This window comes from Idiotropiscis lumnitzeri, chromosome 5 (assembly GCF_059441095.1).
Source record: "Idiotropiscis lumnitzeri isolate Australia: NSW breed Sydney's pygmy pipehorse chromosome 5, RoL_Ilum_1.0, whole genome shotgun sequence".
In the NCBI taxonomy this organism is placed as follows: Eukaryota; Metazoa; Chordata; class Actinopteri; order Syngnathiformes; family Syngnathidae; genus Idiotropiscis; species Idiotropiscis lumnitzeri.
In genome coordinates, this window is record NC_142395.1 from 8,952,377 (window position 1) to 8,976,063 (window position 23,687).

General features: G+C 39.9%; 1 protein-coding gene across 1 annotated transcript in view; it reads left to right on the forward strand.

The window, feature by feature from the left end:
- The window catches only part of syt7b (synaptotagmin VIIb), a 106,453-nt gene that overhangs the window by 69,072 nt on the left and 13,694 nt on the right, over nt 1–23,687 (forward strand). The window contains exons 7-9 of the mRNA XM_088296957.1: nt 164–511; nt 5,398–5,520; nt 21,972–22,107. Coding sequence (XP_088153083.1) covers nt 164–511; nt 5,398–5,520; nt 21,972–22,107 — 607 coding nt within the window. The remainder of the gene's footprint in view (nt 1–163; nt 512–5,397; nt 5,521–21,971; nt 22,108–23,687) is intronic.

The window sequence follows — 23,687 nt, forward strand, 5'->3', positions numbered from 1 at the left end:
GTGAAAGGAAGACATCAATGAGGAAGTACGCAAACAGAAACTAGGCGACACCAAGCTAGGAAACAAACAGATCCATTGCTTTTTTTGTTTTTTTTTATTCTGTGTTTTTTCAGCAGCATCACAAATTGAAACCACCTTTTGTGTCTCTTGTGTTTCTGCCCAGTTTTGGAGACGCCTCCCTCTCAACTACCTCCACATTGGAGCACATCCCATCCTCAGCTGTGGCACGCCCCCGGCCTCTAGTCCGGCAACAGAGCCTCCAACAGCCCCTCACCCACCAGCCCCCTCCTGGTCCCAACGACCCCCCAGTCACCTCACAGAGCCTGGGCCAACTGCACACGGGCCCAGGTGCTGGGGGCCACCGTGGGGGACCACGAGGGGTCCGGGGGAGTACGGCTGGAGCCTCCCGGTACAGAGGGGGCGGGGCCGGCCGCTCCAGGTCAAATCCAGGCAGCTGGGATCATATGATGGAACAGATCCGCAACAGAGGGCTGGACGTCAAATCGTTCTTGTAAGTGCTGTTGTGACAATACACTGAACTCTAGACATCGAGAGTCAGGAAATATAGTAGCATTGCTTTTATCCAAGTTACCAGGCTATTGGCAGTTCAGGATTGTGAGCGCCGAGACAGACACTTCCTCCATCCTGACAGATTCCAGAGCATTTCGTCGCTGAAAAACACGGGTCCAATTTTGCATTTTTTTTTTTATTATAATGTTAATGTAGAAACCTAATTCACATAAAAATATGAAAATAAATGGACACAAGAGTTTTTCACAGGACAATGACAGTTTGCTCCACAAATCAGCTTCACATAAATGCCACTTCCACCGTTATCTATGAATAGAAACACCAACATACACATGGCTCTATGCTCCTGTTCTGCCTGCACATCTTCTACAGTATGAACAATGTCTTGAGGCCAGTGACCTCCCTGCCTATGTGAATCATCGTTCAAATAATGCTGGCCACATTGCTCACTGTGTATAGGGAGGTGATACGTCCCTTTGTCCCTGAAACTCATGAATCTTGTTTGGCCAAACATCAGTTTTACAGCCTGAGGAGGAGACACACAGTGGGTTTGGAGAGTACCACCGTGGTCGGGAAGGTACAATATGAATTACCAAATGCGGCAGTACAACTAAATGACTCCAGGTCTGCCATGCAACAGTGAGCTTCACCATTTCTTTTCTAATCAATAGAACTGATGTCGTGGGAATGATTTCCGCGCCTCCGGTTGGAGTGCATGTGTCGTTTCTGGTCATCTGTACAGATCAATTCCCTTTATTGATAGTCGTGTGCTGGAATGGTTTACAACTCCCCAGTGGGCCGCTGTCTCTCAAGTGCTAATGTGTTTTCTTGCTGTCAATATTTTGCCAACAATATGCCTCCTGTTAAGCAAAGAATTTGAATAGTGTAAATGGGCTGAGGAAATGCAAACTGATGAAGAAAAAAATAGCACAACCAATACAAAAATATGGTAATTTCCCATTAAAACTTTGTAATAATTAAGGGAAGACTCAATTCTCTTCTTACGATTTTGCTAGTGTGCACATAGCAAATACTTTACACGTGCATAGCATAAATAAAGAGCAATGAAAACAAAAATGTTTTAGTCTATTCCATAGACGTTTGTTCTGTTCAGCCCACAAGCTAAGGTATGCTTTGAGTTTTCAAAAGAGTTTGACAACCCTACCTTAGACATACTTTGAATTTCAGTGAGCTCTCGACATTTCACCATTTTGAAGAGGAATGAGGAATTTCAAACTTAATACATCTATTCATCCCCAAATGTGATCTGGCTCATCGTGAGCTTCCCTGGGGAATCAAAAATGAATCAAGCATGACCTTCAATGACTAAAAGTATTTTTTCTCTTCAGAAATTCAAGTAAAGAACTACGCTTTAACATGTTAATCGATAAATAATGAGCTGCACTATTGCAGTTTTTCCGTAATATAGTAAAAATCGTGGATACAAAAAATTAAATTTCAGCATTTAATTCATTCATTCGCTTCCGCTTATCTGAGGTTGGGTCGCAGGCGCAACAGCTTAAGCAGGGAAGCCTAGACCTCCCTCTCCCCAGCCACATCGTCCAGCTCCTCGTAGGGATCCCGAGACATTCCAAAGCCAGATGGGAGACAACGAGTCAGGGCCTCTTCCCAGTGTAGGACCTGCCCGGAACACCTCACCAGAGAGGCGTCCAAGCGGCATCCTAACCCGATGCCCGAGCCACCTCATTTGGCTCCTCTCAATGCGGAGGAGCAGCGGCTCGACTCTGAGCCCCTCCTGGATGACCGAGCTTCTCACCTTACCTCAAAGGTAGAGCCCGGACAACCTGCTGAGGGAACTTATTTCGGCCGCTTATGTCCGGGATCTTACTTACCACCCACTGTTTGTGACCATCGGTGAGAGTAGGAACGTAGATGAAGATCACGGCTTGAAGAAGCCATCAGTACCACATCGTCTGCAAAAAGCAGAGATGTCATACTGGGATCACCAAAACACACGCCCTCCAGGGAAGTAGAGTTAGATGTGAGGATGTATTTCTCCTTTCTGGTGACAATGGCTCAAGGGCTCGTAGTTTTCTCTCTAGTGTAAACATGAGGTTTCTCCACTAAATAAAGATCTGGCTGTTGGAGATCAGGCCACTTTGTAGCATCTTCCTCCCACTCTGTGATCCCATAATGATGGGAAAGTTCCTTCCGCGATCTTTTATCGGTAGTCGGCTACTACAACGCACATCCTGATTGTCATCTTTGTTTACAAACTGAAAATGTGTCGATCGTACAGTTTGCTGGAGGAGCTTTATCAAGCTCGTTATCTTGATCATAACACACATAACAGCCCTGTGTTTCAATATCCAGGACTGAATGGGCGCATCTTGTCTCTCTAAAATGGTCATAAAATCTAATGAAATGAGATACTTTTTTTTTCTCTTTGATAATACTACATAGAGAGGCCAAATCATTTGAAAATGAACACACACAAACAAATACTGGACTGTAAGTCAACTGGTTTTGTAATGCACTTGTTTACAACAAGACAGTGAAAAGCTGCTGACAACATAACAGCAACGAAATACCAAGCTCACAAATAAAAAAGTTCACGTTTCATCAAAGTGGTTAAGAAAATGATCTGACAGGGTATAGCACAATGTGTGACTGAGGAAAAGGTCAGCTCAATCTTTTCAAAGGTGTTGACAACGCCGTGATAGTTTTGAGCCCTACAAATGAAGGAACTCATATATTAGAAAGAGCAACCTTTAGCGCCTCCTCCAAATTGGTCAAGTCGGTTATAATCCGTCATTTTTGCTTTGTGTTCCTTAAAGTAAGGTTCAAAAACACTGTTTTTTTTTTGTTTGTTTTTAGCTAAAATCAAGCAACACCACATAAAGTAAATAGACAAAGCATAATCAGTCCAGAAAGAAAAAAATATATATTTTTGAGCGAGCAAGTAAAAACAGCAGAAATAATGCGGTTGCTTGAGCACACCTTCAGAATCAACAAATCACGTTCCCCAAAATGCATGCCATCCTCATATATACGCACACGCACATTTATAAATACCTCAATACAAAAACTCCAATGAAGTGAAGGGACATTGTATGAAATGGAATCTCCTTCAATTTTTCAGCAATTAAAAACACTATAGAAACAAGATATTAAAGTTCAAACTGGTGAATGTTGTTGTTTTTATTTTTCCTTTGTCTTTATTTTTTGGAATATTCTGTCATTTTGAATTTGATGTCTCCAACACGTGTAAAAAATGCTGAGATAGTGTCAACAAAAGACTGGCAAAGTTGAAGAATCCTCAAAAACTGCTGCTCCCCTTTTAACTGGAGCTCGGAAGATGTAGCACACAACCCCAATCTTGGCCTCGCTTCCTTGGCTCCCAGTGCACTTTCGAGTTCGCTTTAAAATACTCCTGTTCGTCTTCAAAGCTTTAATTGGCCTCGCCCCAGCGTGCTTCTCTGAGCTCCTCATCTCCTACGCACCTGCCTGCTGCCTGAGGTCTGCGGAACAAATGCTGCTGGAGGTGACGAGGAGTAAGCGCAGCCTCAGGGGGGATCGTGCCTTTTCTGTTGCCGGCCATTCTCGATGGAGTGACCTCCCATTGAATGTTAGGCAAGCACCCTCTCTGTCCACTTTTAAAACCTGTTTGAAGACACATTTTTACTTTTTAGCTTTTGACTCAACATGAGACTGTCGCTCTTGTGCTGTTCTTCGGTTATCTACTGTTTATGTGTTTCAATTTTTGTTCCCGCTAATTCATTTTACACCTATATATGTATATATGTATATATATATATATATATATATATATATATATATGTATATATATATATGTATATATATATATATATATGTATATATATATATATATATATATATATATATGTATATATATATATATATATATATATGCGTGTATATATATATATATATATATGTGTGTGTATATATATATATATGTGTGTATATATATATATATGTGTGTATATATATATATATATATATATATATATATGTATATATATATATCTATATATATACGCTATTTGGTAAATTTAATATTTTTTCAAAAAATTTATACTAATGGTCAGTCCACCGTCAGTGCTATTTTTATAGATGAGTATGAGAAAGATTCCTACATCATGAGTTTTGCATGCACAACCATGCTGCAATATCTTCCAAGTGACTGTGTGATTCGTCAGCGGTTGGGGCTAATCTCACAAGCTATTTGCTGCCCTTCAACCTTTAAAGAACTTGCTTTTCATCAGTCCTCAAAATGTTGAGCCATTTGTCTTTGAACCTGCCATTGTGTTCTTTGATAAATTACGCCTTCAGCACTGTTGTTAAGTCAACAATGCGACTTTGATAGCTTCTTGCTGATAGCTTGGCTTCACATAAGTGTCTTCAAAAAAAAAAACTGTGAAATGTCATCCAATCCTCAGAGGCTGAAATGATAGTAAACAGTTCCAATAGTTGGTCGACTACATCAACATTCAACTCTGAAGTAATTCTCAGAAACGATGATTATACAACGACGTATTTGTTCAATGATTCACTTGAAAGTAGAATATGTACAGACAGGTGCATCCCACTAACGATTTTCTTTTTCATTAAATATGACAAAAATGGACACACAGCACTAAAAGATATTACTGTATAGTCACATAATTGCGATTTAATGATAATAAACCTTATTCTGAACCAAACTTTTGTTTGTAGTGCTTCCCACTCCTTGTTGTCACTCTTTCCACTCCACACAAAGGTGAAGGATTTTCTTCGATCCCCAGATTAGATTGAGTCTCAACATTCTGTCACTCTCCTTCTGTACCCTGAAATGATATTTGGGTGTGTTTATATGTTGGCTTTTGTGACGTCTGTGTCCAGTGAGGGGAAGATGGTTGTTCTGTCTCTAGCAATTGGACTGGCCGAACAAGATGACTTTGCGAACCTCCCTGACCTACAGGAAGCGCCAGCAAGCAAAGAGAACGAAACCACACCAGAGAAGAGGTAAATGGATTGTAATTAGAAAGTCATCCAATGGGCCTAAAGACTTGCTGAGGTGGCTGTGTGTCATAAAAGACTGAATGAGGTCATGCCATAATTGATATTCATTCAGCTCAGGGAGATACTCTCGTGCAGAGGTACCTTCCACAAATTGGCCTTTCATGTCGTCAAACAAAGCTCATTACGCATTTATTTGACATTGCTTTAATCTGTTAGTTATTGACTCAGTCATTATTTGGCTTGCATCATTAGTCCCACTTCTCATTTTCCAATTATTAACCTGGATCAATAACCCGTGGATGGAGTGACTCCACACGTTGCTCTCTGCGCGCCAAAGCGAGAGGGCAGCGTCAACTCTAAACAAACACCTGTGATGAGTGATGCAAAATTTGCCCAACACTTGGGGGCAACTCACAAACCACCAAACAAACTATCCCAAATAATATACATATTCAGTTTACTGAACTAATGTCAACCTGAATTTATGCACAAATTTACTTACTCCGTGTTAAATATGGGCCTGTTTAGGAGCACACAAAGTTTTTGTTTTGTTGTATGAATGACAACAGGTTGAGATACGGGTTAAACGTACCTTAAGCCAGCCAATCGATGAGCATTTAAATGTTGCGTCTGTCACTATTTGTCCCCATTATAGATAAACAACATTAGTAGATAGATCATTTTCTTAACTTTCATCCATCCATTATCTGAACCGCTTTTCCTCAGTAGGGTTGAAGGCATGTTAGAGCCTATCTCAGCTGTAGGTAGGCTGACGGTAGGTGGGGTACACGCAGAAATGATCACCAGATCATCGTGTTCCATTAACCTACCGTACATATTTTTTGGAACGTGAGAGGAAAACAGCACAAAACAAAACTCACGCGGGCACACGGAGAGAAACTGCAAAGTTCACACTGGAAGGCTGGAGAGTTTGAATCTATTTTCTGACCCATTAATTAAAATTGAATTAATTCCAGCGGCTTACCTGATTATTTCTCATGGCAGAGTCATTTGCTGAAAAATAGCGGTTGAGAATGACAAAAAAAAAATCAGTTCACTGTCATGCATGATCTCAAGTGAGGCCTTAGCACACCTCACATGAGTCCAGTTCAAAGAACTTTTGCTTATAAAGTAAGGGTCAATGTCAGCAAACTGTGTAAATAGTCCAATACAACGTGCACTTTAAGTTATTTGAAGTAAGCGTAGTCATTCCAACAATTTAAAAAAATGAAGGCAGTGGAAGTAAACAGAATAATCAGAAAATTAAATATTCACGTAAAGTACAGACATAATCTACTCATGCAATGGAGTAATTGTACATTATTAGTTGAATTCAACTATTTCAATGTTGTACGTTGTATTGCCAACAGTGCAAGAATTGGCCGTTATATTATTAACAGCAGTACTGAGTACCTACCTTTGTTGCAAATGATGTCACCAAGTTATAATATAATAATGTAATCCCAAATGTATCAAAAATGTACTAGTGGAAAAGCACAAACGGGACAAATCTTTGGAAGAGATCGCTTTTGGCCTCTCTCAACGTCGGTCGCCATCTTGAATCGTCACATGATTCCAAACGTGATCAATGCTACTTTAATCAGCTAAGCCTTTATCTTGCTTTATCTTGTCCTGCATTTACTGCCATTGACGGCTAAAGATGTCAAAGATCCATTTCTTTTTACTCGGCTGGTTAAGCATGAATATCATTCAATGTACACTTACCATTCGGTTCCTTTTTGCCCCTTTGCCCTTTTTAACTATTTATGTTCTCATACTTGTTCAAATAAACACTGATCGGGATCTTGCAAGCACATTCTATTTAAGTTAGTTTTTTAACTTATTTTTGAATATCATTGGAGGGAATGGTAATCTATTTTATATTGATTATTTAAATAAAATTAAAATCTAAAATTATGTATCTTCATAATTGGTCAGAGAATGGACGAAGAATGGGCTGTTATTGAGTTTTCTCCAGATTAATGTAAGTATATTCCACAAGAGAATGTTGTCAGTTTGGGATCATAAAGAAGAAAGCTTGGGCTTTGAGTCATATGCTTTGTTCATGTTAAGATTCAGAAAATCAGTAAGAACGGCAATTTTGCCTCAGGCAGATGTTGCCTTGGTTCTTGAGAACGCAAGCAAACTATAAACACTTATGGTCCATGTCATTGAAAGGCTTTTAGGATTTTATGTGATTTCCTAATGAGGGTTTATGAGTATAGCTGAAGTGAAAAGTACTTTGTTGTTATTACATTTCTCTAATAGTATGGAAAGTAATGGACATGTGACTCAATGTAATTGATGACTACATAAAAAGGAACTGTAGCGTACTAATTTTGATCACATCCCTGCATGAAAGTAAGAATAAGACAAAAATATTGCTCCCTAACGAACAGCTTGCAGGACATCAGTAAATCAGTCAACAAGAACAGTTGATGACCCCTTTGTATCATACAGTCGCTGACGAAGAATAGGAATACACAGCTTGGTTAAAACCAGGGGTGCACATGATAATTTTTTGGTGGTTCTAAGATGAGCACCAGAGGTAATTGTTTAATGGGGCTCTTTTTTTTTTTCTTTACCCACCAACTTCATCGATGAACGCAAAGACTTGGCGTATCGGGCAAAAATCCAAAGTCAAACGAAAACAATAATTATGCACTGCTTTTATTTTAAAGTGCATGTGTGTCAGCAGTGCAAGTGAACAAGAGCAGTGACTTGGTTTCAGTGTTGCCATTGTCGCTGTACTCAATAACGTCTCTTACCAATCCTCGCAACTCTTTTTTTTTGTTGGTTTTTAAATGAATCGCGCCAACAGCAACCGTGGCCCTCCTGTTTGGAACAATTTGCTTTCCCGCAAAGTGGAGAGAAGAAAGGAATTTGCCCTTGTAATGCTTTGGTAGTCATAGGAACAGCTAATACCATCGTGGTTTGTGCGCATAAAGTCAGCAAACTAAAAATATAGGAAAAAAATATGGTCACTGTATACGTGTTGTTGTTTTTTTGTTTTGTTTTTTGTGACTCTTTATTAAATAGACATGTTTTGGTAATATGTGGAAATATGTCATTTTGATGTGACCAATTTAAAAAAATTCAACTGTTTTGAATGGAAATTTCTGATTACAACAAGCGGAGCCTCACAAGTGCCAATACAATTGACCACTTTATGTCTAAAAAGACTAATTAGCTATTGTTTTTTATTTCACATGTTTGTGTTCTCCTTGAAACCGTTTAAATTTTTCCACATGGCAGTTTGTAAAAAAAATATTTGCCCACCTATGGCTTGAAATATGCGACCGTTTGAACCGCTTGCTGAGTTATCACAGTTTATGGGAGCCGTCTGGTGCCAAATTGGTTTTGGACCACAGACCGCTTTCACAAATTTTGAGGAACCGTCGATATGACCATCCCATTTGCGGTGTTTCCTCATTCGGCTGACGCCACCGCCGCTCATATCTCGCAGCTGTTTCTGTGAGCACCAGTAAAGTCAAGCCAGCCACCAGAGATGGGCACTTTACCCTATTTTGTCGATCCGTCCTCGGCTCGGGACCTGGGCACTCTTACGTCATTGTCCCTCCGTCCTAATTTTTAAAAATAATTATCCTCGGTCCCCGTCTGTCAAAATGCTTTTAAAGTGGTTCTGTCGTTACTTTTCAGCAGTCCCCAGATTTCTCTGAACCCTTTTCTCGTGCACGCTGGTGTTAATCAAACTAGGTCAGCTGTAAATGTTGGTTCCATTCATGATAAAATATTTCTCAGCGGACTCAAGCGCGGGAGGTTAATGCCTGTTTTTATGTCTTAAAACGGATAAGGGTCATTGGGAGGGGTATCACCGGCTCCTTTCTTGTTCCCTCCTCATTGTCTTTCCCTTTCATTGTCTGACGGTCTGTCAAGTAGCAAACTCTAATCACAGGCGGCCGAGAAACCTCTTGCTCGGGGGTTGTGTGGGCCGAGTTGGCTAATGTCTTTCACCAAGTAATAACAGCTCTCCATCTTCATCACTGATCTTTTTCTCATCTCTTGGTCTCTGTAGCAGCTTAGCTCCTTGTTACTGTCTGCTACAGTAGCTGGCTGCTGGCAGTTTTAGGGGTGCTCAGTAGACTGAAAACACTGGAATGTACTTGAAAACTTGAAAATACACATTCAAGAATATACAGTATAAGTAAATTGGAGACTCTGTGAGACTGTAATCAAAAGATTGAAAGGAGGATATTGTTTTACAGTTACCAGTGAAAATTTCTTTTTGCTTGGTTGCTTTATTTATGAAATTAAATGCAGATCTAAGCAAAACTACTTCCAACAAACGATTTGGATCATTGAGACTCAGTGAAAATTATACCTTACCTTCGTGTAACCAACTAACAGTACACACACACACACACACACACACACACCCACACACACATATATATATATATATATAAAAAGAGAGAGAGATTTAATTTTTTTTTTTAACCAGCTTCTTGAATTTATTTTAATCATGGCCCATTTCATCCTAGCTCTCTTCAACCTAACCTTTATGGGGACCCATTTCCAAGTCATTATGTACACACAAATACACACACGTTCACTAACTCATGCAGTATATTGCAACAAGACTGCAATAAGTCCTCCCTTTGTGGGGAATATAAAGTTGCACTTTTATTGAAACAGTTTGAGAGAAGGGTAGATTTATGTTAATCACCAATTTGCAGGCTGTAATTTGAAGTACTGTTAAACTGCACCAAACATAGTGAGCTATTGCATTTTCCATAGATTATTCTATATTTTGGGAGGAATGTGAATGTAAGGTTTGATCCAGTGGTCTACGTCAGAGCCAAATGATTCCATTCATCCTATGTTTTCACGAATGCTACATAGTGTGAACGGGGGGTTCGTGTAGCGACAACAATTCTGTCCAAACATGGTCATTACACAGAGTTGCAAAACCGATTAAACATCCATTCATTATCTGTACCGCTTCTCCTCACAGGGGTTGCGGGGGGTGCTGGAGCCTATCCCAGCTATCTTCGGCCAGTATGCGGGGGACACCCTGAACTGGTTGCCAGCCAATTGCAGGGCACACAGAGACGAACAACCATGCACGCTCACACTCATACCTAGCGGCAATTTAGAGTGTTAAATCGACCTGCCACCCACCAAATATTCAGGTTTACATCTCAGTCGTGTAACCTGTCAAATAGTACAAGTACAAACTTTAATGATTCCCTAACAAAGTAGAGTGTTCTCTCAAAATAGACAATGTATCTGTATCTCAGATGTACAAATAAATAGTTTGAAATAAAAGATGAACTGTTGTCCATTATCTCATATTCATATTTTGTTGTCAAATATAAAATTGTATATTGGCCCTGTTGGGTTTAAACCTCATATGACCAAACATGGTCAGCTCCATATGTTTTCCCAAAATCAATACTCGTGTTCAGTCCCACGTGGATCTGTTATTTTTATGAACGATCGACCTCCTTCCGACTCCCACCATATGTAAATATATATTTTTAAATGGGCCTCCATGTTGGACAACATTTCGAAAACGTTTTCATAAAACTATCCATCTTGACCATGTATCAAAGAAATACATTTGGCGTCATATCGTCTTATCGAAATCGAGACCCTATTGATGTTGCTGTGGTCCTCTGATACCATTGCCTCTTGTAAAATATGTTTGTTGTATTCATGAATATACCATTTCATACCATTTGACATTGCTTTCATACTCAACACAAAAAATATATCAATAAATACACCCATGTGGATCATGACTGCAACATCACTTTGTATGATAACAAATTCCAATGATTTGGATTTAGGAGTAGTTGAGGTTCACTTCAAATCAGTACATGATTCATTTCTTCCAGTACTCCTTCTTTAAACTTTCAGTTTTCATGTAGATGCTCTGCACTTGAAATTGATTGAAAAAAATCTATCCGGTACTCAGACAGCCTTTGGCATCGGAGTTCAATGATCAAATCTTTTGCAAACTGTCAGGAATTCTTTCAAATTCTTTCTGCAACCAAATAGTTTGACGTGTTTAAAATGTGATGATCAAAATAGCAGTTGATGTCGCAGTCTTCTACTTTTTGCATAGAAGAGAACAGCAACTATTGCAGCTGTGACTGATTACCATTCATTAGATTGTCAAAGGACACATTTACATTCCAGCAGTGTTCTCGCCAGACAAAACAGGTGTTTTCTTTTATTTATTTTTTATTCATTAGGAAACTCTTTGTTGTGGGTGCAAAACTCACTTTTGGTTACTATGTTTGACTGACTCAACCTAAACCGACCAAAGAACTGGACACAATCAGACACCTGCAGATAACTGTGATGGGAGCTCAGACACGGTTTGACTTATTATCAGCACAGAAAGCTGTTGTTGCACGGCGGAGCTGAATCTTAATGAGCTTAGACATTCACCACACAGCGAGCGCAACTGGGAAATAAATATGAGTACGGTACATTTCAAAGAGTGCACTGGCCCCGGACAATCTCCAAGCTCAACTCTGTATTTGTAAAAGCAGTCAAATGTGCCAATCAAACAGATATCATTTCAAACAAGAATGGAATTGTGTGTTTGCATGGACAGATGAGTATTTCCTAGTATCTAAATAAATATTGTGGAACACAGTCAAATAATAACAAGATTCTCAAATTCCTATATTTACTTTGACGTCCTGTCTTTGTATGCAACTTGTTTCGTGTCATGTTGGTGTATACTCCTGTTATTGTCCTCTCCATTTTTTTAGATGAACCACAAAAATTGAGTATATTACAAACAACAAGACAGATATTCAAGTACTTTACAAGAATCTAAATGTTGCGTGGCGATCGAGGAAGCCGCCGAAAATTTGCACACACCTTTTTAACGTGCTAGTATAAATATCAAGACAGATATTTGTTTTTCTGGCCCCAAAATTCCAGTGGCTGGAAATTAGGGTATTGTGTAATTTTTTTTCTGGTTAAAATTCACGGTACAATATTGTGATCAGTACTTAGGGAGATGTCCTCAGATGCCGTAAAAAGAGCTGATGTAAAAGTAAGTGTTTGGTGGCCTCAGTGGAAATCATATTCTCCAGTACCAGCTGAGTTGCAACTGTGGATTATCAATCAGGCAGGAGCTTGTTTCCTCCTTTTATCAGCGAACATATCCAACTCTGAGCCAGCAGTCACAGTGAGTCAGGCCTCGTGACGGCGCTTCATGGCCATTGGCCCGAGAGGAGAGAAGACTGCCAAGAAAAAAATAGCCCGGGTCAGCAATAAATGTTAATCGGCATCTTTAAAAAAATGACAACTCATTTAGAATCCCCTCCATCATTTCCCCATTTGTGACTAATATGGTGATAATCAAATAATCCAACAAATGTGTAACAACGTGGGTGGCTCCTTTAATTGGGGAAAGTGTGATATTTCCATCGAAACTCAAAAAATTCTGATTCTGATTCTAAACGACCACGTCTATTCAAATAGCGTCATGCTCTATAGATGACTGCATTAGTTGTATTAGGTTGTGTGTTGAGGAGGCAGCGATCGGGTGATTTATTCCCTTTGGTGGGGAGCACTGAGTGGTCTGACGCGAGAGTAGAGGCCTCATCCATCATGGGACATGCGAGTGTTGTTGTGCTTCGTGTGCTCCCAGGGCGAGTAGATGATCAACATGACCCATGTACGTATGCTTATGAAGAGCCACTTTGCAACGAGGGGCTTCCTGGAACCCTCATTCCTCATCTCCATCCTCTTCACCGTCAGTTTCCCATTCTTTCCTTGGCTGTGTCTGAGATTGTTGTTCTTTTAGGGGAGATTATCAAAAATGTTCAGTGGGGATTAAAATGACCATTAACCACATGCAATATTTTTACATTTGCAGCAGTTTTCAACAGTCTGTTACATGCAAACAGTGACAATTCAATACGATATAACTTTATTTCACAACAGCTGGAGCTGTAACACAGAACTTTACATATGGTATAATATGAATTGGCAGGAAATTAGAACATAAATTAAAACACATAAACAGTAGTTATCAGAAAAAGAGCGGAAGTCTCATGATGAAAGTTCAAAAGTTGAAAGAATAAAAATGTGTCTTCAAATGAGTTTTAAAAGTGGACAAAGCGGACGCTTGCCTAACTTTCAATGGAAGATCATTCTAGAGGGAAGGACCGGCAACAAAAAAGACGGGATCCCCCTCTGAGGCTCCGCTTAGTCCTCGGCACCTCCAAGCAGCATTTGCTCCTCAGACCTGAGGCAGCGGGCAGGTGCGTAGAGGGGGAGGAGCTAAGAGAGGTACGATGGGGCGAGGCCATTTAAAGATTTCAAGACGAACGGAAGTATCGTGACGCAAACTCTAAAGTGCACTGGGAGCCAGTGAAGAGAGGCCAAGATTGGCATTATGTGATCCATTTTCCTAACTGTAGTTGAAAGGCGAGCAGCAGCAGTGTGGACCAGTTGGAGGCGCTTGAAGGAGGACTGGTTGACTCCAAAGTAAAGTGCATTACAGTAATCTAGCCTAGATGTAACAAAGGCATGGAGTGCTGCTGAGAAAGAAAGGGCTTCACTTTAGCCACCTGCCTAAGATGAAAGAAGCTGGAGCGAACAACAGCACTGATTTGCCGATCTAATTTAGAATCACTGTCCAATTTAAAACCAAAGTTCAAGACTGTTAGCTTTAGATAAGATGCCAGGGGGCGAGGTCAGCATGGTTGAACTTTAAAATGGCCACTGGGACCGCACGCCATAACTTGTCTTCTTTTCATTGAAATTCAAGAAATTAAGTGACATCCAAGCTTTGATTTCCTTTGGACACTCTTTTTTGCTCAGCGGGACATAGATCTGCATAGCAATGGAGGGAAATTCCATACTTTTTGTAGGATGGAACCTGTGGGCAACTCTGACCTTTCAGTGTGTATGCTATGCATGTGGCATGTGTTTGTCCTCAAACAGTGCAGAAGGTGCATGTTGGGTTGAGTTTTCGAAATTGTCCATAGGTGTAAATGTGAGCCAATCCTGTGATTGACAGGTGATCGTCCACCGTTTAAAAGTAAGCTCGACTAGACTCCAGCTTTTCTGTAACCCTGAACCCGATAAGGAATTTTTTGGTGGAAAGTGAATGGTTTATTAATCTTCCCAGCGCAGTGACCTTCCTCTTACTTAAATACATCTTATGTCGAAAATAAAGAGTCTTTTCCTTTGACCACCTCTGAGCTGTTTATTAAAATATGAACATTTACCAACACTAAGGCAATACTTACATTTCAAAATGCACATTTTAATCGCATCCTAAATTATATGTAGTAATTTACTGTAATTCTGACATGAAGGTGATGCTCACATTTAAAGCAAACAACAGGCTTGTCTAATCTGTGATATTTAGAGTTTCTTTTGATCCAATCTCTTATTCTGCCCTTTTTCTAGCTAGCCTCTGTCAATCACCCTTTTTTTTTCATTTTCATACATCCTCTTATTCATACTCTTCCCTTTCCTGAGGATGGTGATGCTTGTGATGTGACGCTCTCACAGCACAACTCCACTGTCAGCGTAGATGACTGTCACTTTTGCCAGCGTGATGAATCTGCCCTATTGCTGCACATCTTTAAAAAAAAAAAGAGATTCCTCTGTGGACAGTTTCCATGCATGAATTTACAGCATGTTTGCAAAAAACAGTTGCTTGAGAATTTTGCAACATAGCATCCATTTTAAACACACAGTGGTTATACAGCCTTGAGTTCTTGTCATAGCGGTTCCATGTTCTGATCAATTATACGGAATGGAGGCGTACAGAGACCTTTGGAGGGGCAGATGCTTATAGTTGAAAAAATAGTAAAGCAGAAACATGCATGCAAAAAAAGATTTTTTTAGAAATGCATGCCTAAAATAAGGCGCTACAAGCATCTTGGTAGGCCGCCCATGAGGACGTGGATTCAACCAATGACATGTTTTCATGTTTTTACTCAACATAAAAAAGGTATGTGAACCCTCGTGTTTAAAAAGTGGTTGACCCCCATTTGGAAGCAATAATCCCAACCAAATACTTAGTTGGAGATCATACCTGCACAATGGTCAGGAGGAATTGTGCAGAGAGCCATTCCTCTTTACAAGACTGTTTCAGAGATCTTTTTTTTTTCAGTTGTTCTTCAGAATAATTCAAAACAGGTGAAATGAATGGAAGGAAAGGCAGCTTTAAACAACATACCTCCCATCTCGTAATATTGATTGGATTTGAGGTTGGTTGAGTCCTGATGAGCCCTTGGAGATATTATTCACCCTTTGCCACCCTGCACTGTAAATGATGTATCCAATAAAAACATCTGTAAATATATATATATATAACATAATTGTGCGGTATTAATTTAGCAAACTGCTTTTAACTAGTGATGGGTAGATGAGGCATCCTGTATCGTTTCGACACAGTGACACAATGTATTGACACTGTGTTGACACTGTGTTGCTGAATACTGACTGACACCTGGTGGACTTGCAGGAAACATTTGACAGGGTCACCTGACACTGATCTGTCAAACTAATTTTATCCAATTCCATTGATTAGCGATGATGTGTTTTTATATATCCCATTTCGTATTACTTTCCATCGCACTAATTATTCTCTTATTTATCTTATTTATATATTTAACTGAATTATTGTTGTATTGCACCGGAGAGGGGAGCTCTCTAATCTCGTTGCACACTTGAGTACAATGACAAAGGGATTTCTGATTCTGATTCTGATTAGGCATTTGCTTTCACATTATTTTTACATACACGCAATTTCATAAAATATCTTTGATATTCGAGACGCAGTTGATAAATTAAGAGAACATCTGTCTGAATGCCCAAGTAAAAGTGTTGTGAATGACAATGGACTCATTGTAATTAAAGATTTTTATAAAAAAAAAATAGTTTCTCCAGCGTTTTGTTCTTCAGTCTATTTCTTTTTTTGAGGCAATTTCCCCCGCCTTTGAGAAGATCCTCTCACAAGGCACTGAAGAGGCCGGTGTGGCTAATATAAATAGGTGAGGGAACGTTGCCTCCATGGACTTCCAGTATAAGAGCGGGTCTTCCGTACGTGCAACGTATCCTGCTGACATTTCGCGCTGCACCTCTGAGTGCGCATCAACAGTGACGTCTTCCATCTTGCGGATATTTAACGCAAAGTAACGCGCCAATAACTCGATGCTTGTTTTGAGCGTGCATCCTGTTGACAGATGCGCATCCTTATGAACACAGTTTGACGCGCGACCGCTGTGTCGACACGATTCTGGTAGTGGTCACGTGACTTTCTTAAAGCGGTACGCGCACTGCCACGGGGTTTGCCCTGGAAGCTCGGCGCGCGCATCGACGCCTCAGTGTCGCTGGACCCATCACTACCTTTAACCTCTGTTTTGACAATGATAAATGATCAGATTACATTTAATTAGCAATTTTGGCAGAAACCCAGGTAATCCCAAAGGGTTCACACACATTTTCTCTTAATTGGGTACCTTCTTTCCTAAATGCCCAAACTTTATTGTTCTATTGTTAACAATGTCTATTGTTGATCAATGGATGCTAGGCATTGAATGAATCCTCTTAAGCATGACCAAAGGGGAGCAATGGTGCTTTTCCAAAGGTCAGTAGAATTCTCATGTTGGTAGAGACAAAATGATCTTCCAAAGTTTTTTTTTTTTTTGGGTCTCCTCTGTGGATTTTGTGTTATTTTGAATATGCGCCTCTCGGCTGAGCATACTTGGCTTTTCCTGGCCTCCTGTAAAGGATCTGGTCGCTATGGTTACCTCAACCCTGTGTAAAATGCATGATGGTAGTGAGAACAACAACCTTAAGTTGGTGCGCACATTTCAGTAGTCATGGTTACAACAACCTCTAAGGATGAATTATGTAACCAGTGTTTTTTCCCCCCCAAGATAGACAAGCAAATATGAAGGGCCAACACACAGTTGCAGATGTGTGACATCATGTTTGAAGCAGCTCCATTCTTTTAGATCAAATATTAAATAAAGTGCAGGTGGATTAATTACCTGAATATAAAAAAAAATCAGGCAGTTGTAAAGTTTAGCAAGGTAATTGAATAGGATTTGTGCGTATGTATCAATAAGTGTTTGTAATTTTACAAGCAGTGTGCTATTTACAGAAAGTTGTTTTTTTTCTGTGTTGGGGGTTGTCTAAAACTATTTTAATTGGTAACTCCTACGCCCACAGAATGAATACCTGTTTGGAAAGCACCATATAAATAAAGATGAGTTGAGCTTGGAGACCACATGGATTTTTCCACATCAACAAACATGCTTGTCCTTGGTCTACCATACAAAATTATAATGAATGCCAAAATATGTTTTACTATTACAGTATGTGTGTCAGTGTGGGTGACATGACATCTTCCTCTGGGATTATTAAAGGTTCTGCCCTCTATGGTAGTGACTTCATTGTTGGTTGAAATGTCATTACTTCTATTTTTTATAATGAGTCCTCATTACACAGCTACACTTAGGCCTCTGAATAACAGTATTTTCATGTTTCTGGCAATACAGACAAAAATCCGGATTTCTTTGCTCATCCCTAAATCAGTCAATTTTTGACTGCAAGTAGAAATAGAAACGACACCATAACTATACACAACACATTAAAATAATCCAAAAAGTGTTTGCGTTACATACTATTTTGGAATGGCTCTCTGCACAATATACTATAACAAAGTAACGAGACAATGAGGAACACCAGGATACGACACAAAGGGTTGGAAGGAGCTGATTGGGTCACACTAGGAAATGTGACAACAAGCGCAGGTGGACACAATCAGGTTTAACGTGAGACACACACCAAACACAAGGAAAAGCATGAAACTAAATTTGAAACCAAAAACAACAAACACAGACCATGATAGTTAGGCCATGAGATTTTTCAAGAATGGTTGGGAAAAGCTGGTCTGGCATACTTTTTGAGTCCTTTGGAGGACTGTCAACATGACAGCATGTGCCCATCAGATTGGGATTGTGAAGAAAAAAAAATGCGTCTCTCCACTGAAACAAAATGGTGTGTGAGCGTGTGCGTGTGCGTTAATGTAAGCGTGATTGTCCCTGTGGTCTCTGGTGTGTGTGCTACGTGCTGATTTAATGGGGTTTAGTGACTTCTTATTGATCTTAGCACTCCTACAAGAAGGAAATTATTGACTCTTGGGCCAGACATCCAGTTGACAGGCATATGTTATGCCCTCTATGTGAAGGGTTCTTCCATCCCTTTGGCTAAAGCAAAAGTGCTTTGACATGAAGTTTTAAAGTTAGGAGGTGCTATGTGAAGCACTTTATCCCTTGTTCACTGTGTTACTGCTCAACATTGTCTCAACTTGTAATCTAATATCCATTCATCCATTATCGGAACCGCGTTTGCTCACAAGAGTCGCGGGCCTGCTGGAGCCGTCTGCGGGCAGTAGGCGGGGTACACGCTGAGCTGGTTGCCAGCCAATCGCAGGCAAATCAGACAACACATCGATTGGGCTTTTCCTTTTTATATTTCATATCATAATAATTGCATTTTAAATCGTTTATTTCACACTTTAAATTGGAAAATGTTTTCTTGATTGAAGACAATGTTCAAAACATGCGACTTATTTTCTTTTGTCCGCATATGTAATTTGTTCCATTTATGGAAGCGTATTTGCTCCCATACTAGGGGAATAAAAACACCAAACTTATCTTGTAAAAATGTGAAACTTGGATTCCAACACCAATGCATATTATACAACTGCACTTGATTATTGAAAACTGCCACCAAAACTATTGCTAAGCTACCCCATGCATGTAATAAAACATCAAGTAGTACATGTGCACACAGCTAAGTTCTCGAGGCAGTCAGTGGACCAGTGTGTCAGCCAACTGGTATATTTTGTGTATTGGACGTGTGTGTCAAACACACAAGAATGCATTTTGAATTTACTTTGTGCTGCATTGTCGCTGCTCTGACCAGCGGATCACAATGAAGAAACACAGCGTGACAAATCAATTGTTTCTCCTCTACACTGGGTCAGCATCGTCTCCTCTGTGTTTCTCTTATTCCCTTGCACTCGCTTTTACTTGTCTCCTTGTGGTACGACCCCCGTCCGTCTCGCGCCATTTCCTCTCCAGCTTTCTCCTATTTGTCTTGCCTAATATAACATGGCAATTTGCTTCCTTTCTTCCATTGTAGAACTTTTAAGCAGAACCAAATCCGGGTTGTTTTGTTCCCTCGGCTTTCTTGCTGACTCCTTTCACAGCTGAATTTATTTTCCTGTTAGGTGTGTACAGTAATTTCCTTGTGTGAGTGTATTTGGCACTCTCTAATTAAATTAATTCTACAGGGTTTTGAGTTTCCTTTACGAATTCTATTAACCTATTTTCCCAACTCCAACCCAGTGCACCCTTTTCTCTATATATCTCAGGTGTGTGTTGGGTGAGAAATGAAAGCTTGTGTTTTTTACAACCATTGTTGGAGTCATAGCAAATGACATTTGAAACTGGTTGTTGCACATTTTTTCATGATACACACATTAAGAGAGCAATATGTATACCTCAATAAAATCAATAAACATATTGCAATAGTTATTTATATTTACCACACGAAAAGTGGAATATTTCATAGTTTCATTTGATCATTTTCATGAGTTACAGCAAACAAGAACACCAAATTCATCATCTCATGAAATTGGAATATTGCATGAGAAACCATCCAAATTATTTTAAGAAATTACATGCAAAAGGGCCTTCTCTATGTGGATAATGAATTAGTCTAATTTATCACTTGTCAGGCTGAAAGCTCCTATGTCACATCACAATTTGGTAAATTTCATCTATTTTTACATTTGTACTGGTCCGTCCTCACTTGTGAGCGTTAATTAAAGGTGTTGAAAATGGCTGGCGCTTTTTGACGATGCAATTTTAATGGTTGAACATGCATGCCATTTTGGGGGTCTTCAGCCGACACCAGTAATGAATTTCATCTTTTACGATATTAATATTTATTGCAATGCACCTGGATAAGGATAAGCTTTTGTCGTGTGGGACATTTTTCAAAGTATAAACAGGAAATAAAGCCTACTCAATTGCTAACTACCAAATACTTTACTTGGGTGAGACAAATTGACGAAAAAGACCCATGGAAGAGCTTACCAATCAGTGAACTCAATCTGTTAGCGTGGTGACCAGAGGTGGTCAATGCAGCACACGCTTTCCTTTATTTTCCCTCTTGGTCACGCTAATACAGGAGAGCAGGCTCATGATGAATAATGTCATCTTTCAGGTTCCTGGGTCTCTCTTCTGCTATTCATAAAGCATTTAGACCAGGGGTGGGCAAACTTTTTGATTGGCGGGCCACAATGGGTTCTAAAATTTGACAGTGGGGCCGGACCAGGAGCAGATGGATGGAGTGTTTTGGTAACCTCACCTCATCGGAGAAACAAAATACATTTTAAATGAAAGTGAACAAAAGCATTACCATAATATATATGTCTTTGAAAAACCACAGTATTTTGAAAATAAAATATTAACGAGGTTTATTCATTTCATTTTTTTCAAATTCGGCGGGCCGGATTAAAACGTTTAACGGGCCGCATGTGGCCCCCAGGCCGTAGTTTGCCCACTTCTGATGTAGACTGTGTATTAGAATATTCTCATACTCTATATTAGAGTTTTCCATGACTGAAAAGTGATGTTGATGGAAGGCTGGTCCTCAGTGTGTTCATTACAATAAATTCCAAGAGGAACTCCAAAATATATGTTCGATCTTAGCAAAGAGATTGTCAGACGAGTATATTTTGTGCAGGTCCTGCGACTCACGATCTGTCACCTAGTAGGCCAGGTCACTTTGTCCCTCTCGCTCTGTCTCATGGGCATGGCCGCCGACGTCTTGAAATGGTGCGACTGTGTTACAGCATCTGTCTCAACAAATAAATCAGTCAGCTTGGCGCACTCGGGGGCTGCCACCTTTGGAGTTAAGAACTTTTTAGTTTGGGTTCATTTTTACGTGCAAACTAAAAGTCATGTTTTCGTTTTAGGTCAGTTGAGGTTAGAACAATGATGCCAAACAGTCAGTGGTTCTGGGTTTGAATCTGTGGCTTATTTGTATTTTTCTTTTGGGCTTCCACAAACATGTACAGGTTTATTCAACGCTCCAAAATGTCCATAGGTGTGAATATAAGTGTGAATGGCTGTTTGTCGATTCAATATGTGCCTTGTAACTGACTAGAAAACAATCCAAGGTGTTTAAAGAAAAGAAAAAAAAATATTCAGTTTAGTTTCTCTATCAGTATTGCAATAGTATTGGTGAGCTGAAAGTGACTAGGTTACTTCAGTTTGTTAAATTATTAAATGTATTGGCTGAGTGCTATTGCCAAGAAGAACAGCCTTCACCAGAAAGCAAAGCAGTGGTTGTGTTTCATTAAAGTTGCATGTTAAGTGCATTTGCCCAATGTGTGTTTTTCTATCTGTTGCATCCAGGACTCCGGGTAACAAACCAGGCAGCAGTCCCAGAGGCCACACCCCAGATGAGAGTGGACGCCGCCAGGGCTCGGGCCACGATGCCAACTCATCCGTCTCCGATTTAGCCAACTCGGTCACAAGTGAAATGCTCATGGTAACGCGCACTGATTGATACACTGCTCTCTTGTTTCTTTGTGACTGAAGTCATCCATGATGGCCTCTGTCAGCAAAGCCTTCTCAAATCAAAGTGAATGAGATGGCTATGGTTATACGATTAGCGGGCACTTCCAGATCATCTCCTCTAATCCAGTATGAAAGTGACATGCAAGCCTTGAGACAAGAAGTGGGATGAGCGGGTTGACGAGAATATAAATATATTAGCGCCAGTCAAAATACTCTTGTTGCACACCATTTACAGTGAGAAGGTAACATTTAAGTCAATTTAAAGGAGACATATTATGCATTATTTTCTACCATTGAAAACAATTACCACGTTTCTTATTGATGTGCCCGAGACATGCTTTTGTCAAAACTCCCCCAAAATAACAAATTATAGGATTCTTCACGCGCCCTATTTTTTGTCTTGCTGATATCAGTCCAACCCAACCTGATTACAGAGTCTTCATGGGCTGTCTTTCATCATCTTGGTGAAAAGTGTCAGCATGTAAATATCCTGGAGCTCGCTTGTGAGTGTTTCAGCCAGTTTGTCAATAAGAAAATAAAATAAATTTAACTCAAACCCATATTCCCGCCCACTGCCTAACTGACCAATCATGTATATGCAGCTTATTGCTCTGTACATTTAAAGTGACTCACTGCAGCTCTGCTTACCTTTTGACTTTGACACAATAGCAGGGGCTTTGCACCCCAAGGCACTTTTCATCAAAGTCTGGCTGGAATTGGAGAGAATCCAACTATATTCGTTACATCGCTGTATTTTTATTGTTTCATGAAATCCTTTCTTCAGGTTCCTGCGGTTAAACGGCCAAAAATGCTTCTTAGAATTAATAAAGTTGCTCAAAGTCTTCAAAGAATTCAATGATTTTCAAAACTGCTCTGCGAAGACTCATTTTTCCAAACAAGTAGGGTTGTGATTGTTTCTACATTACTGTGTCTCGGCAAGATTGTGTTTGAGACAATCCCGTCTAGTGGCAGTGCTTGAAAGTAGCTATTGGTCTTTCTGTGGTTGTTTAATTTCACATGTGATTAGGACTGAAACAAGTCCTCGAGTAATTCAGGGACCTCGGTTCAAAAAAAAAAAGGCTCGAGGCATTTTTTTTCTGAAGTCAAGCTAACCTCAGCGGCAATTGTTCATGCTATGCTTGATAGTAACTTGCTGCCAAATCGGTGAGAAGGCCAAGTTCAAAATAAACCTTACATCACCAGATAATATATGGACATCAATGCCTTGGTACGCTTTAAATTGTTCCCGGCAGCGCCTCGCAGCGGAACGGCTGAACTGACTCAACTTCCAGGCTGTGTTTCTGGGGTTGTTTATTGCCGTCACAAACTGTTGCCGCCGACGACAACAACATACCGTCGTCCTGATATAACGTTCGTATAATTGACATTTAAGTGCACTAAAAAAACAATTATTATGACACGGTGCCTTTTGCCAGGTTCGATCGCGGCTCCAGTTCAGATTATTTATCAAGACAATTTTAAATACGTAAATGACTGCACACTTTGATGCTGCCATTCTTACAAATAACTTTCGAACAAACCAGGCTCACT